The sequence below is a fragment of the Nilaparvata lugens genome, chromosome 4 (genome assembly GCF_014356525.2).
Source record: "Nilaparvata lugens isolate BPH chromosome 4, ASM1435652v1, whole genome shotgun sequence".
Lineage (NCBI taxonomy): Eukaryota > Metazoa > Arthropoda > Insecta > Hemiptera > Delphacidae > Nilaparvata > Nilaparvata lugens.
Window position 1 is genome coordinate 2,536,992 of NC_052507.1, and position 17,051 is coordinate 2,554,042.

Consider the following 17,051-nt stretch of genomic DNA (forward strand, 5'->3'; position numbering starts at 1 on the left):
AGAATGAGGTTAAGATTTCACTTTCCACTTCAAAAAGTCCAATTTCCACTTCAAAACTAATGACTAAACTGAAAATTTCAAATTTTGATATCTGAAATTCGGAGAAGTTTTGATCTATGGTCTTTCCCAATGAATAATATGTGCATAATTGAATCGATTATTTTGAATTAAGTGACTGAAGAAACGTGACACAACTCGATTATGAATAAAATGAAGAAGAATATATCACAAGTAATAATACAAATAATGACAAATAACTCACAGTATAGGTCGACAGAGAGCGTAGTAGACTGCGGAGGCAGGAGATGTGAGTTGGTAGCCTGACAGGTGAGCAGGGAACCAAGATGGCGTCTCTCCAGTCGCTCCAGGGTCAGCAGATTACGCACCCGCCGTTCAGACAGGACCTCGTCGTTGGAGTCCAAGAGGACTCCATCTCGCCACCAGCTGACTCTTGGTGGGGGGCGACCTGCGACAAAAAGAACAATTAATTATATAATAAGGACAGCAAGATCATCGAGAAAATATAGCATGAGAAAACATCCAATGGTATAGAGAGTTTATGTTCCCAAATTCCAAGCCGATTTTCTGTTAACTCAAGCTGATTACTGTCCACTAGTAGTTCTGTGAACAGTAGACCTCACGCAGAAATGAACCACAGTCTCCTCTAATACTGTCCATCAAAGTAAATTCTGTCCTTTCCTGTCATGTCGGCGAGATATCGGTGTATAAACGACTAATGGCTGTTCGGGTTGGTGTATCAACAATGCTAATAATTTAATGTAAACAGCTATGCTGCTATCATCAAAAGCTTACCGATTTGAAAGCAGAGAAAAATCGGGAGAAAATGCTACGCTACTTCAAGTTATCAATTGCATGCCTCACTGCATGCAATTAATAGTCCACACAACAGCTGTTTTTTCACCAAGTTACATTAAGATATTGAATCGCATGCGTCATTGCATGCGATTTATAATCCACTCGACAGCTGATTTATGATGAATAATTCAATAGTTTGATTTTTACTCTAATTTTGGCTTATGAATGAGGCTCCTTTTCCTTTTATATTATCCTTGAAATGCCAATTTTCAAAAAAACCTTGTATATACGTCGACGTGTAATTTGAAAAGGGACATGCTTGTCGAATTTCATGAGAATCTATTGCTGCGTTTTGCCGTAAATGCGGAACATATAAACATAGAGAGAAATGCAAAACCGTCGAATTGAATCTTAGATTATTACTGTTTTGGTCGGGTGAGAGCGTAAAGCTGCGTACACATATTCGCGCTTCCAACCAGCACCGAGCACGCTCCTCCCTCGTACCGCCCACGTACCGCCCTCATACCAACATCGAACCACAGTCGCACCGCCCGCGCACCCATCATGAACGTTATGGAAGATGTTAGATCTTCTCGCGTTCCCCGGTCGAACCACTGTTGTTCCCCGGTCGATCATCAATCGCTCTGCTGGAGTGACGTTCGGTTGCGGAGCAGAGCGACAGTCTGTACGCACCTCAAGAACGGCACAGTATGAGAGACTAGCATCGTCACATACCTTCATGGAAAATATCCTATTTATTTTTTTATTCTCATGTTTTTATTGACAGAGAGATCCTTTTGGATGTTCTGCGTTGCCGCAATGTCATTTTCCTATTAACACTCAAGTTTATAGGTTATGTATTGGGTTCTTCATGTCTTCTCACTAAAAATTACCACTTTCACTTCCTGAGTTTTTCTATATATATATAAGCGAAATGCACTCACTCACTGACTGACTAACTGACTGACTGACTGACTGACTGACTGACTGATTGACTCACTCACTCATCCACTCGCAGAACTAAAAATCTACCGGACCAAAAACGTTCAAATTTGGTAGGTAGTTCAGTTGGCCTTTAGAGGCGCACTAAGAAACTTTTGGCAATATTTTAACTCTAAGGGTAGTTTTTAAGGGTTTAAGTTCGTCTTTTAGCATGTATATTCTTCTTATTCTCTTAATTATAATTGAAAAATTCCATACCATATGTTAATATAGAACTATAATCTAGAGAGAGTACCTCTTCGAAACAGTTGTTAACTGGTATCTAAATTAATAACTTGTCACGTGACATTAAGTTGAGTTGACTTTGTTAGGTTGGCACCAAGTTGAAGATTGAAATGCATTTATCGCATATAAATTGATTGGGAACTGCTACTTCAATCAGAGCTATTACTGGGAATATTATATTACTATAGCCGTCAGGCTAGCTTCGCTCGCCATATCCGTTTAGCCAGACGTTTAGTCTGGACCCCCGACTGGATCGTCCAAGCATATGATAAAAATGCTCAAATGAAAATGCAGGCGAGCGAAGCGAGCCTGCTGATCTCATTCTTGGACACTCAAAATTGGTTGGGCACTGCTACTTCAATCAGAGCTGTTCCTGGGAATATTATATTACTAGCCGTCAGGCTCGCTTCGTTCGTCATATCCGTTTAGTCTGGACCCCCGACTGGATCGTCCTAGCATAATGATAAAAATGCTCAAATGAAAATGCAGGCGAGCGAAGCGAGCCTGCTGATCTTATTCTTGGACGATCCAGTCGGGGGTCCAGGGGGCGGAGCACCCTGGCTAGACGGATATGGCGAGCGAAGCGAGCCAGACGGCTAGTATTTTATTAAGTTAAACATCTATAAAACTCATTTCTAAACACAAATTCACATTTAAGAAGCAAACGAAAAAATATGAAATTTTAATGTTAATATTGAACTGAAAGTTTCACATTACAAATGAAAGCAATAGGAAAAAATAACTACTGTACTACTAAGAAATAACTAATGCCACCGTACTAGGACTATCGACTTGATAAAACTGTGAAAATAGACAGTAAATCTGCTTGAGATTTGGAAATTGTTACAAATTTTAAGCAGATTTACTGTCAACTACTATTTATTGACCGAACGAAGTGAGGTCTAAGATTCAAGTAGACGGTTTGGCATTTCTCTTAATGTTTAAATGTTTATATTTTTATTATGTTGCGCATTTACGGCGAACGCGGTAATAGATTTTCATGAATTTGACAGGTATGTTTCTTTTTAATTGCGCGTCGACGTTATACTGGAAATTTTGCATTTCAAGGATAATATAAAAGGAAAAAGGAGCCTCCTTCATACGCCAATATTAGAGTAAAAATCAGACTATAGAATTATTCATCATAAATCAGCTGACAAGTGATTACTCAGATGTGTGGAGAAGCCAGTCTATTACTGTATTTGTATAAGTTTCAATCAAAGACCTTGGAGAGGTATGCATCTTCAAGCTGGTTTTACACCAAAGTTATCAACAAAATGTTAATAACTTAATCCTTATGGATTCTATTAGATTGAACCCAAGTTGACAAACACACATGTTGATCATGTATATGATAAGTTATGTTCAATCTAATATAATCTATAAGGATTGAGTTATAATCATTTTGTTAATAAATTTGGTCTAATCGCAGCTTTAAGGTCTTTGGTTCCAATATTTTGTTTTGCAGTCATGGTATTATTATGCGTGATCATCAGTATCAATATTCTCACATTCGAAAAAACTAATTTAATAGGTGATTGAAAATAATCAAATGAACTTAATAATGCTGAAGAAATTAAAATATTTTTTATTAAAAAAAAATTAATTTTCATTAGATGGAAAGATTATCACGAAACTGGATGAATATTATATAAATTCTTTAATAGAAATATATTCTATTTATTGTTTGAATGAACATAAATCTCAATAAATTATGGAATACAAATTCAAACGTGAACTGATTTTGTTAACATTTAAAACAGTTGACATCAGGTACTTGTGGATGAGGATACTGCGTGAGGTCTACTGTTCACAGAACTACTAGTTATCATTATTTTGTCGGGGTGAGAGTGTAAGAACGGCACAGTATGAGAGACTACCAGCGTCACATAGCTTCACGAAAAAAAACGTGGACTAACGGCTTTTGTATTAACAGTGAAGTTTGAAACATAAACGCCCTATACCATGGCATATCTCCATATGCTATCTCTTGTCTATGTTATAACCAACAGACTGAAATTTGTGTGAACTATGCAACATATTTGTGACCTATAAGTGACAGGTGCATTGGGTAACTATGGTGGAGTATCAATGGATGGACAGTCCATATGGATGGTGGAGTATCCATAAGGATGGACAGTTGATATGGATGGTTATGGTCGGGATGAACGCGTAAAGTCACGTTATAATCGAGCGTGAATTGAAGTCCCCTGATGTAGATGAATCAGTCGTTGATTAAATCGTTGGTCATAATTTGCGGTGGATGCCGTCAGTCTTATAAATTCACACGTAACATTCTCTCTCTCTATTTATCTCTCTCTCACACACAATCTCTCCCACTCTCTCTCTCTCTTAACCTCTCCTTGTCTTTCTCTCTCACACACACGCTCTCCTCCTAACTCATTATTGCTCTCTTCCTCTCTCTCTTTAATATCTTTTGAAAATCTCTCTCTTTTGAAAATATCTTTTGGAGCAAATGACTGAAACTGTCCACCAATAGAACGATCACATGACAAACATCCCCCACCCATCCCTCAAATACAAACCTATAAACCTGTTATAGAATAATACATCATAAATTATACATTATAAACTCATGTTATTTTAATTATCCACTGCATACTGCTGTATATTACTGAAAGTTGATTACCCTGATCTACTTTCAGCCTACTCCATTTTAATAATTAAGATTTGATCTTACTTACTTATATAATCTTTTTACTTTATTAATTTTCTGTTTTTTTTTCTCTTAAATCTTCATACCAATTAAAACTTTTACAATATTTTCATTTTTAAATAAATCAGTTGAATTAATGAAATAACGTTCTGGTAGAGAGTTAGTGGGGATGATATTTTTATATTCTTCCGAAGAATGGACATTAATATGTCCAAAGCTCCGCCAATTTATGTAGATGCATAACAATAAATTATCTATAGTTATTATATTACAAATTGCTTTTTCATATCATATACAGTTCAATAATTATTTTCTTAGTCTATATTATGTAAATTCATCTATAATTTTGCTGTATTGTAAGCTATTGTATATAAGTGTATAAGCCAGTATATATTGTAATCTACATAGATAAAGTACTCAATCAATCAATCAATCTCTCTCTCAACCACTAATTCTCACTCACTTCCTCTCTCTCTTTCCCTCTTAATCTCTCCCTGTCTTTCTCTCACACACACACGCTCTCCTTCTAACTCTTCCAGCTCTCTTCCTCTCTCTCTTCTATTCTCACTGTCTCTCTCTAGCTCTCTCTCTCTCTCATTCTTCCTCTATCTTTCTCTTTCTCATCCTCCCTCACTCTCTCTCACTCCCTCTCTCTCTCATTCTCTATCTATCTATCTCTCTATCTGTAATTTTGCTGTATTGTAAGCTATTGTATATAAGTGTTTAAGCCAGTATATATTGTAATCTACATAAATAAAGTACTCAAATATCTTTCTCTTTCTCATCCTCACTCTCACACCCTCTCTCTCTCTCTCTTTCAATCTCTCTCTTTCTCTCCATCATCAGTTTGTGAACCTGACTGTGGTTTTATAAGCCTGGCGTTAACAATGGGTTCACACCTGGAAGCTGGAGTACTCGTGAAGCATCATAAGTCGGCTATAGTGAGGTCCACGTTTATAATGGCAGTGGAGAAGGATAGGAGAACAGCTTTGACGATTCTCTACCTTGTCAAGGCAGTGTAAAGCTGTAGAGTCTAACTGACACCGGTATATCTGATGTAATATCAACTGTTTACTCTTATTTAAAATATTCAATCATGTTTCACATGTCAAGAAATAGCTATTTATGTATTAAGAGCATAATGCGCGACTTTATCGCTCGCGCAAAACAGTTATCACGCGACGCGAAGCGGAGCGTGATAATTTTGCAAGAGCGATAAAGAAGCATTACGCGCGAATTACATACAAAATTTTTTCTACAACTGCCCAAACCTGTTAAATTACTTATATCGGCGGAGTTACAATTACCTCCTTTTTAGGTTAAGATCTGACTTCTTGGCGAGCTGCTTACAATCAGCTGATTAGGGAGCCTAAAGAAACTCTTCTCCGCATGTGTGAATGATAAGCGAGCGTAATAGTATATTTCGCACCTAGAGCAGAAAATGAGATTTTTCTGGCTCGAAATCGGTTTTCAAGTCCGAGGCCGTAGGCCGAGGACTAGAAAAGATTGAGAGCTGGAAAAACATTTTTGCCCGTGGTGCAAATGATATTTTTCGCCACACTACAGGTATTGCTGGCAAAATAAATGAAGAATACTTGTTATCATGCCTATCTCTTGATTTTAGTGGTAGAAGATTTGCAGCCAGGATATCAGATTCTTTTAAAATTTCACTTAAATATCACGGGCGTCGTCATCTTCAAGCATTTTTGAAAATTTGGAATGCGCTAATCAACAATAAATAATTGAATAAAACTGGTTGCGAAGCGAATTAGTTTGATTCGAAACTCGAACTGAAATCATGGCGACTTCAGATGAAGAAAGTGGACACTCGTCCGATCTAGCGGATGACTTATTAACTACAGACTTCCATGAGCGGCTGGAAAGAGACAACTTTCTGGCCTAGACCGGAAAAGAGACCCTTTTCTGACATCAGACGAGAGTCATCTGCAAACAAGGTCTTTCAGATCTACGTAGGGACTGGAAAACAGCTGCTTTCTGTGCAGTGTGGCGAAAAGTAAATTTACTGCGCATGCGCGGATGGTAAGTAGATCCTCCTCAGAAATAAGCTGTTTTACGAGGAGAATTGAGTATGTAAATTCTTTTTCTACGCGCAGTTAAATACATTTTTGAATCATTATAATTATTATGTGCTCTAGATGTAGACTATTCCTGCAATTATTCAAATAAACCTCTGCAAACATGCCGAATTCGGCTAGCCAGTTCAGACAAAATCGACCGCCAGCAGTAGGGTTGAATGATTAATTTTCATAGTTGAGGTCGAATATTTTGTTAAATTATTATACAGGGTGGGTGAAAAGTCCGAGAACGGCTTAATATCTCATACACAAAAGTAAATAGACGGTAGTTGTGATTGGGGATCCTACTCAAATTGAAAAAACTACTTTACAATGACTTCCCATCTTGGCCACCATCTTGGATCCGCCATATTGAATGCAACTTCATTCTTTTAAATAGGAAGGTGGTCATGCGATACATGATTCCGATAGAGAATTTCAAAAATGAATGGCGCAAATCGCATATCGATATATCAAACCGATCAGGAGATATTCACATTATTAATCACTAGCAGGGCACCCGTGCTTCGCTTCGGGAATTGAAAGATGAGATTATTTTTGTGAACCATTTATAATCTAAATTCTATCAACATTCTTATAATCGTTTTTGAGATTAGGCCACAACTTGGCATGGAAACTATTAAGTCAAATCATTCGATCAATCATTGATGTGTTGGAAGTGCTCTGTAGAATAGTAGTCCAATTGCAGCGAATTTTGTAGAATATTGGGAAAAGGAACAACAGCTATTTGGCCGTTTCAATAAATGACCCCTTTCTTCCGCCCAAGTTAAATTTTGGCCGAATTTCCTCATTCTTTGCAAACAGATTCCACAACGGACACTTCTGAAGTTTTGAAAATACCCTCTATATATCATACGGAATTATTATAATTCCATCGAAATTGTTTAAGCAGTTATCGCGATCGGATATACAAACAAAATTAAATTCGTCTTGATAGAATAGGATCACTTGATAGCAGCATCTCCCGTCATAAAAGTTTGTTTTATGAAAAATAAAAACTATCTCCTAGGAATAGCTCTGATTGAAGCAGCAGTGCCCAATCAATTTGCTCTCGATGAATGCATTTTGATTCGTTCTTCCACTTGGTGCCAACCTTATGAAGTCATCTCAACTTAATGCCAACCTGTCAAAATTATTAAATAAGTTGCCAGTTAACAACTGTTTCCAAGAGGTACTCTCTCTAGATTATAGATCTATAATAACATATGATATGGATATTTCTATTATAATAAGGAGATTGGGAGAAGAAGAATATAAATGCTAAAATACGAACTTTAAACCCTTAAAAACCACCCTTAGAGTTGAAATATCGCCCTAAAGATTTCTTAGTGAGTACCTAGAACGTTTAAGAAAGCTATATTCCAAGTTTTGTTGCAATCCATCCAGTAGTTTTCCAGAAATCGTGATCAGTGAGTCAGTGAGATAAGAATTTTATAAGTATAGATTAATGAAGTTTGAACCCTAATTCTGAAAAATCTAGAAGGAAAATTGAAATTTGGGCTTCCAGGTGCACGAGATTGATATTTTTAGATTCTATGTTCAAAATTTGGAGATCTAAATCATTCCTGTTTTTCCGGTATGTCACACAATCCACAAGTTGACATGTTTTGATGCGAACAAACGAACACACGAACAAACACAACCCTACTCTCTCTTATTATATAGATCACTATTCAAATCAGAAAGGAGAGAAAAAAGTCTGAGAACGGCTTCGTATTTCATGAAAATAAGTGATTAATTTCTGTAGGGAATTTCAATAAAAAATGAATGGCGAAAACCGCACATCGATATCTTTAACCGTTCAGAAGATATTCACATTATCAACCAGTACCATGTAAATTAGAAATGAAATACATGAGTGGTATTGATTAATAATGTGAATATCTTCTGAACTGTTTGAGATATCGATGTGCGGTTTTCGCTATTCGTTTTTTCTTGAAATTCCGTATCGCAAGACCACCATTTGATATTACCACCAACAGTTAATATTACATCAATAAACCTGTATCAGCTACCGTTTTTCGAAGGCATTGACAAGACAGAGGATCGGTAACGTTGATCGCCTATCTTTCTCCATTGCCATTATAACGTGGACCTCACTATAGATTCATTGAACTTTTGAGCTAGAAGGCTAAGAGAGTGGTGTTAGGTGAATAAACCTGTGATAATAATCCTTATCCAATCAGCGTTGAGAGTGAATATTATTGTTAAGAAAAAAGTAAGTATCATTCAAAAAGGACAAGATATATTGTGTTATTTCCCATTATATCACATATTTTCGAGTTGGAATAACTCAACATTATACTCTGAGAATGAAGCCTCTAATAATGAGAAGTATATACAATGGGGAAACACAGTTTTCCTGGAATCGAGATGATACTACCATACTGCTTGAAAAACACAGCTTTCTTGCAATCTTGTAGTTCAATCTGTGTGGATCCGGTCCTCGACGGATGTCTCGTTTTTCTTCTTTGAATTTTCTTCATCCCCTTGTCTCCTCCTTCTACTCCTCCTCCTCTTTTGTATTCTTCTTCTTCTCTTACATCTCCTACCTCTTCTCCTTCCTCTTCACCTGTATCTTCTACACCTTCTTCATCTTCTTCTTCACCAACATATTCATCTTCTTTCTCTTATTCTTCTTCTTCTTCTTTTTGTTCTCCTCCATCTTCTTCTTCTTCTTCTCTATCTTCTTCTCCTTCTTCACCACCATCTTCATCTTCTTCACCACCAACATATTCATCTTCTTTTTGTTCTCCTCTATCTTCTTCTACCTCTTCTCCTTCCTTTTCTCCTGTATCTCCCTCTCCTTCTTCACCACCATCTTCATCTCTTCTCTATCAACATCTTCATCTTATTTTTCTTCTTCTTCTTCTGATTCTTCTTCTTTTTCCACCTCCTCTCCTTCCTCTTCTCCTATATCCTCTTCTCCTTCTTCACCACCATCTTCATCTACTCCTTCACCAACATCTCCATCTCCTTTTTCTTCTTCATCTTCTTCTTCTTCTTCTTCTTCTTCTTCTTCTTCTTCTTCTTCTTCTTCTTCTTCTTCTTCTTCTCCTTCCTCTTCTTCTTCCTGGCAAGTGCTCAGGAAGTTTTTTTTTTGAAACTATTAGTTCAGCAAGAGAGAGGAAGAGAAAGAGCGATTACATCAGCAAGAAATGGAATTGTCTGCAATATTTTTCTGCTCTCATACATAAAAACATACACTGTTTGTCGTCGGCTACAACCAAAACAATATATCACTTCTCTTGAAGTCTGTTTCAGTCAGCTTTGTTTGAATGGCAAGCTCTGATATTATTTTATAAGGAATGCTTTTAGTAAAAAGTGGGTGTTACTATAGGAAATGTTAATGTTACTCTGTATCTTGCGGATGAGAGGCGGAAAAATGGCGGAAACAAGTTTTTTTTGTAGGAATTATAAGTGGAATCCGTGATTAGTAATTGTTTATGATACACTGTTGGTATTTTTCCGAATCAATTCGAGGCGATCTCCGAGGCAATTCTTATCTAATAAATTTTTATGTTTGTATCGACAGTTGCATGTTTAGATCCAAGTTAACAAATCGTTCAAGTGTTGATTCATCATATGATTGATTGATTGAGTACTTATGTATTTATGTAGATTACAATATAATATCGGGGACCGAGCTTCGCTCTGGAGTACAAAAGAATAAAAAATGTATTACGAAAGAAGAAATTATAATAACATTCATACAGAAATGTTCTATCTAATCACAGTCAATTGAGATTAATTCTCAGAGAAATGCAAAAATTTCCTTCACAAAGGCCCAGTTGCAAAAAAAGCCGGTTGAATTTTAATCCTGATCAATTTCACATGAACCAAATCAGAGAAGACCATTTCAAAAAGATGGATCTACTGGAATTAATCAGGATTGGAAAAAACCGGCTTTTTTGCAACCGGCACTAAGTACCTGATTGAATGACTACAAAAGTTCAACAGCTGAGTCATAATTTTGACACAGTCCAACACACATGAACTCGCTCACTCACTTCCATCACCAATAGACGACGAAATAATATTATTATCAGCTTTGTTTTCTCGAAGATGAATAATAATAAACTATCCTTTCGATGTCCTTCAGCGAGTTTTTCCAGGGATGAGACCTAGTGCAATCGAATCTTTATATTATAAACCTACTATGCTCAGAATTTCGTAAGAATCGTTAGAGCCGTTTTCGAGATCCGGTGAAATACAAACATATAAACATCTAAACATCCAAACATATAAACAGAAGTTGTTCGTTTAATAGTATAGGATACTGGCTTTTACACTTATACAATAGCTTACAATACAGCAAAGTTTTAGATGAATTTACATAGCATAAACTAAGAAAATAATTATTGAACTGCACAATGATATGAAGAAAATTCAATTCGGAATAACTATACAAGATAATAATGTAATGAATGCATCTACATAAATTGTCGAAGCTTTGTACCTATCAATGCCCATTCTTTGGGAAGCATATTGAAAATATCCTTCCCAGTAACTCTCTACCAAGCTTCTACATGATGTGATGTTGACTGATCAATCTTGATTAAAATAATTAATCATGTTCCATTCGTCAAGAAATATTATATTTCTTAATGATTTGATAATGTGTTTTCATTATCCCGGTTTCAAATCCCGGCCCGGGCAAGATATTTATCTCGGGCCACTCCCGTGTTTCGGATGGACACGTAAAGCCGTCGGTCCCGGCTGCCTAAAAAGCAGTCGTTAGGTCATGTCAGAGGCCCTGAAATTGATCAGTTGCGACCTGAAAACTATGACACCAGACCTGAGCCAGCCAGGTCACTCGATATTATTATTATTATTATTATTATTGAGATAAATATTTCGTTAAACAATATTATACTTCTACATTGTTGAAAAAACGATCTGGCTGGAGAGCTAGAAAACGATAGCGCTACCTGCTTTGTCGAATGATAGACAAGGATAGCAACACCAATGCTAATCAAATACTGTCATTATAACGTGGACCTCATTACAGTAGCAAGGGAGAATTTGGACGGTAAAGTATGGGTCCTGTCAGGTAATACTTTACCTGAGTATTACCTGACAAAAGCTGACTGTTTAAAACAGTAATTGCTATGTACTTTGACCAGCCTATGGCAACGTTGTTACACCCTTTGAAGCGCAACAAATGTTTCGTGTTGCGTTGTGTGTGTTCAGTACAAATGTGTGTCACACATGTGTGTCACACATGTGTGTGACAACATGTGTGTGACAACATGTGTGTCACAACATGTGTGTGACATCACAACATGTGTGTCACAACATGTGTGTCACACAACAACTGCTTCGAACTATTTCCCTAACCTGTCTCTAAAGCGAGATCCACCTTATAATAACAGTATTCTATTGATGGCTAATAACACTTTCTAAGCTAATAACACTTTCTAGACACAGAATTGATTCACAAAATAGTAGTTCTCAAGTATGGGAATTCAGTATCTAATCATTCAAAAATATTTTTTTGTCATGATCATCCAATTTCAGCTGTTTTACATCCATGGAATCAAGCTGGTAAACAGCTGATTATAGAACAAATGAATATATGATTCTCATTACAGCATACTATACTGTAATAAAATCATATGTTTCCTCTACAGTCGAGTATGTCTCCTAGTTCCGAATTTGACACAGCAAAACTGGTACAAAAACTGCCTTTCAGCGCTCCAGGTGGAAGTTTTGTCAACTACAATCAAGAAATTCCTGATTCGAAACGATAGAATGCATGTTGTAATGTCAGCACAAGCAGGTGATGTTTTCTGTTTCTCAATTATTCTTTTCTAGATTATTATGACAAAAAATGGTGTAAGTTACTTGGACGCGAATGTCATTTGCAGTGCTCGAATGGAATTCTAGTGTTGGCTAACGCCTCGACTGGAAACATCATTCTCGCCTGCAAAAGGCCCCTTCCCGACCTTGTTACTTAAGATACTATTTCTCACTTGATAAAATTTAATCAATTTTTTGAAACAAGAATGAACAGTCAATATGACATCAATATTCCTGTATCAGCTACTAGAAGACATTGACAGGAAAGAGGAATTGTAATATTTAATCATTAAAGAAATATATTTTCTCAACGTATAAAATATAATCGATTATATGATACAAGGATGACCAGTTAATATTGCATCAGATACACCAGAACCAGCTATCCTCTATAAAAGGTATAGAATCGGCAACACTGTTCCCCTATCTTTCTCCACTGCCATTATAACGTGGACCCCACTTCAGTGTGAGGTGTATAATTTTATCTCTCTCAGTTGTGTCAACAGAAGGTGTTCCTCTGTCGACCACCAGGGCTTAGTATATATAGGTATATAAAGTATATAAAACAAGCTACACCTATATACGTGGTGTCCATTAATCATGTCCCCACAGAGCACAATTTGTCGACCAAGTAAGTTCATAATTCAATTAGTTCTTCTCCAATAGAATTTAGATTTGGCCAACTGTACGGTCTCACTTGGTTTGAAAAAGCGCTTTTCCACATGGTATATATGGTATATATGTGACGTTATGTACATAACGAAATGTATTTACTCGTTTATATGTTCCACAATTTTCTGGGTTGATTCTGTGGAGAATATGGTTGAAGTGTCAAGTAGCCTGATAGATATTGATTACATCTATTTTTATAAAATAGAATTATAGTAAACTTTTAAAATTAATAAAATATTAAAAATCTGGTATGGCGCACTCACACAACTTTCCTTGCTCATTGAACTGTAAGCCTCATTCCTCATAAATTATAGGGGAATAACATAATGCCCATTGGCGGCTAATATTTAAAACTACGATCATAGGCTACTATTGTATATAGGCTATATTGTTTTTAGTGTACATTTTCCTTTGTGTCAATAATTTATTGTGAAATTTGAAGATTTTTTTAAAGTCGTCAAAACAGCTGTTCTATAAATAAAATATCGACTATGTATTCTTTTGAATAAACTGCTCTACCTACTTACCTCACGCACGAGAGGGAGGCTACAAAGTCAAATTATCAAGGATGGGTTGGACCCCCTGTTAGTTTCTCAGGAAGGAGACTCATACCAGTTTATAGAGCTGATGATTAACTATACAGGGTATAAATTTGAAAAAAATGTGTCCAGTCATTTTTGAGAAAATCGTGATAGAAATTTAACAAAATTCATTTTTCTGAAGAATATTACGGAGCTCCTGAAATTTTCCCAGAAATGAAACTCATGTCAGTTGATAGGGCTTATAAATTGCTATCTAGGGTATAAATTTGAAGAAAATCGTTGGAGCCGTTTTCGAGAAAACCGTGAAAAACATGGTTTTTTAGCAATTATCTGCCATTTTTTCCGCCATTTTGAATTGAATTTCTTATAAGGATTATTGAATTCATGTTATAAGGACCTTAAGTTTGAAATTTCAAGTCAATCGGTTAATTAGGAATTGAGTTATCGTGTTTACAGACACACACACAGATCAACACCCAAAAATCATGTTTTTGGACTCAGGGGTACTTGAAACGTATAGAAAACATTAAACTAGGGTACCTTAATTTTTTTTGGGAAGCAATACTTTCCTTACCTATGGTAATTGGGCAAGGAAAGTAAAAACAAGAATACAAATTGTAACGTAACTACTAGTTCCGGTGAAACAAGTTGTATTCTTGTTTTTCAATATTTTATTGATCACATCTAGTATGAACGACAAAATATGTATTATATAATATATAATAATATATTAAACACGGATATGAGTGATAATTTCCAGACTCCAGTAGTTCAGACGTAACTTATTCTATTTATAATATTCCATTCAAACATTTATTTATTTAGATACAAAGAACAAATAATTAAAATGATTGAGGAACGACCCACAGGTACAGCCCAAAACTGTACCTTCCCCAAAGAGGAAGAATCAATTTAAGTTGGATTTTCTATTATTCGATTTTACAAATTTTATCATTTGTAAAAATGAATTGAAACAGGAAAAAAATAATGAAAAATATTCCACTCAATTCTTTCGTCTGGAAACTCACATTACCTGTCCTCCTGGTGTAAATCAGGCTCATGAATTACAAAAGTAATCGAAAAAAGGATTTTTTAAAGATGACGTATCTTTTTTTATCGGGACATTATGTCCTTGAAACTCATATAGATACTGAAATGGAACCATTCCAATCAGAGTTGTACCCTACGGTGTCATTACTTGGAAGAGCAGCTTTTTTTCGGATTATCGTTCCTCTTCCTATTCCATTTCCTTTTCCTCTTCCTCTTCCTGTTCCTCTTCCTCCTCATCTTCCTCTTCAGCTTCATCTTCTACTATCTCTCCCCTTCGTTCCCCTTCCTCTTCCTCTTTCTCTTCCTCTTCTGCTTCATCTGTTATCACCACTTCCTCTTCCTCTTCTTCGTCCCCTTCTTCTTTTCTCTTCCTCTTCTGCTTCATCTGCCATTACCTCTTCCTCTTCCTCTTTCACTTCCTTTTCCTCTCCCATTTCTATTTCCTCTTTATCTTCCTCCACGTCTCCCTCTTCCACTGCCCTAGTTTCGCGATTGAGGAAGAGAGAGAGAGAGTGAGAGAGTGTTTATAAGCATAAACATCAACCAAAAGTGGCAATTCACAGATAATTGTCTTGGTTATCGCTTGGCCTGAGTGGTCCACCCAATAACAAAGCTTCGGTCATTTGTTGCAGGATTTGCAAAATTGGCCCGGCACCCATTTAAGGCTTAACCGTCAGGAACGAGACAAGGTGGGGCAAGGTGAGGCAAAGTGGGACAAGGTGGGACGAGAATTGGCCTCTAAAAGCCATTGGTCGTCACTGATGGCCGTAAAAAGTGTGCGTTTCGACATCTGCGTTTGTTGGCTTCTGTGAAAGAATGATTGATTGTATCATGGTTCGATTTGATCAATGACAATGCTACCTACAGTCGAATATTTATTTATTTTATGTAAATTTCTCATCCCTCATGAATTACAGAAAGAATCAATAAACTATAAAATATACAATGCAATAATGAAATTATTCTACTAAATAAAACATGAGGAACTACATCCCCAAGAATTACTGCTCTTGACGATTGGATGAAGATCTTGTGAATCAAGTGATTCTTACTAGGCTATCTTCACATACATTCGGTTTTATTCGGTTCGGTTCAGTTCGTTGCTGAAAACTAATGAAGCTTTCATACATATCAGGTTTTAATTCATACGGTTCTAATATAAGATAGTTTCCTCTAGAACACAGCTGTGTTTGAATTTTCACAATAATTCATGCTGGTAATCTATATATATATAAAAGCGAAATGGCACTCACTCACTGACTGACTGACTGACTGACTGACTGACTGTCTCACTCACTCACTCGCAGAACTAAAAATCTACCGGACCAAAAACGTTCAAATTTGGTAGGTATGTTCAGTTGGCCCTTTAGAGGCGCACTAAGAAATCTTTTGGCAATATTTTAACTCTAAGGGTTGTTTTTAAGGGTTTAAAGTTCGTCTTTTAGCATGTATATTCTTCTTCTCCCAATCTCTTAATTATAATTGAAATTTCCATGTCATATGTTACTATAGAACTATAATCTAGATAGAGTACCTCTTCGAAACAGTTGTTAACTGGCAACTAAATTAATAATTTTGTCAGGTTGGCATTAAGTTGAGTTGACTTTGTTAGGTTTGCACCAAGTTGAATGCATTTATCGCGGAAAAATTGATTGGGCACTGCTACTTCAATCCCGGGATAATATGATATTTACCAGCCGTCAGGCTCGCTTCGCTCGCCATATCCGTTTAGCCAGACGTTTAGTCTGGCCCTCCGACTGGATTGTCCTAACATATGATAAAAATGCTCAAATGAAAAATGCAGGCGAGCGAAGCGAACCTGCTGATCTCATTCTTGGACGATCCAGTCGGGGGTCCAGGGGGCGGAGCCCCCTGGCTAGACGGATATGGCGAGCGAAGCGAGCCTGACGGCTAGTGAAATATAAAAGCTGGTGTTCAAATAGTAAGATGTGATTTCTTCAACAACAAAATTTTCAAGTTAATTAAAAATTGTGAACTATTTGAATAGTCTATTTTTGATTATATCAATTTTGGACGTTCAGAGTGATTTTTTTTTATTGAAAATTTGTTTTAATTTTGACACATGGTAAATAACTTTAATCTCTTCTCTCCATTAAGGAAATCATGTAATTTTCATGGAAAAAAAAATCTCCCCGAGTTTTAATTCAT

General features: G+C 36.4%; 1 protein-coding gene across 1 annotated transcript in view; it reads right to left on the minus strand.

Annotated features, from left to right (window-relative positions):
* LOC120350764 (hemicentin-2-like) overlaps positions 1-17,051 on the minus strand; it is an 822,623-nt gene that overhangs the window by 122,756 nt on the left and 682,816 nt on the right. Inside the window, exon 7 of the mRNA XM_039425529.1 lies at positions 263-466. Within this exon, the coding sequence (XP_039281463.1) occupies positions 263-466 (204 nt within the window). The remainder of the gene's footprint in view (positions 1-262; positions 467-17,051) is intronic.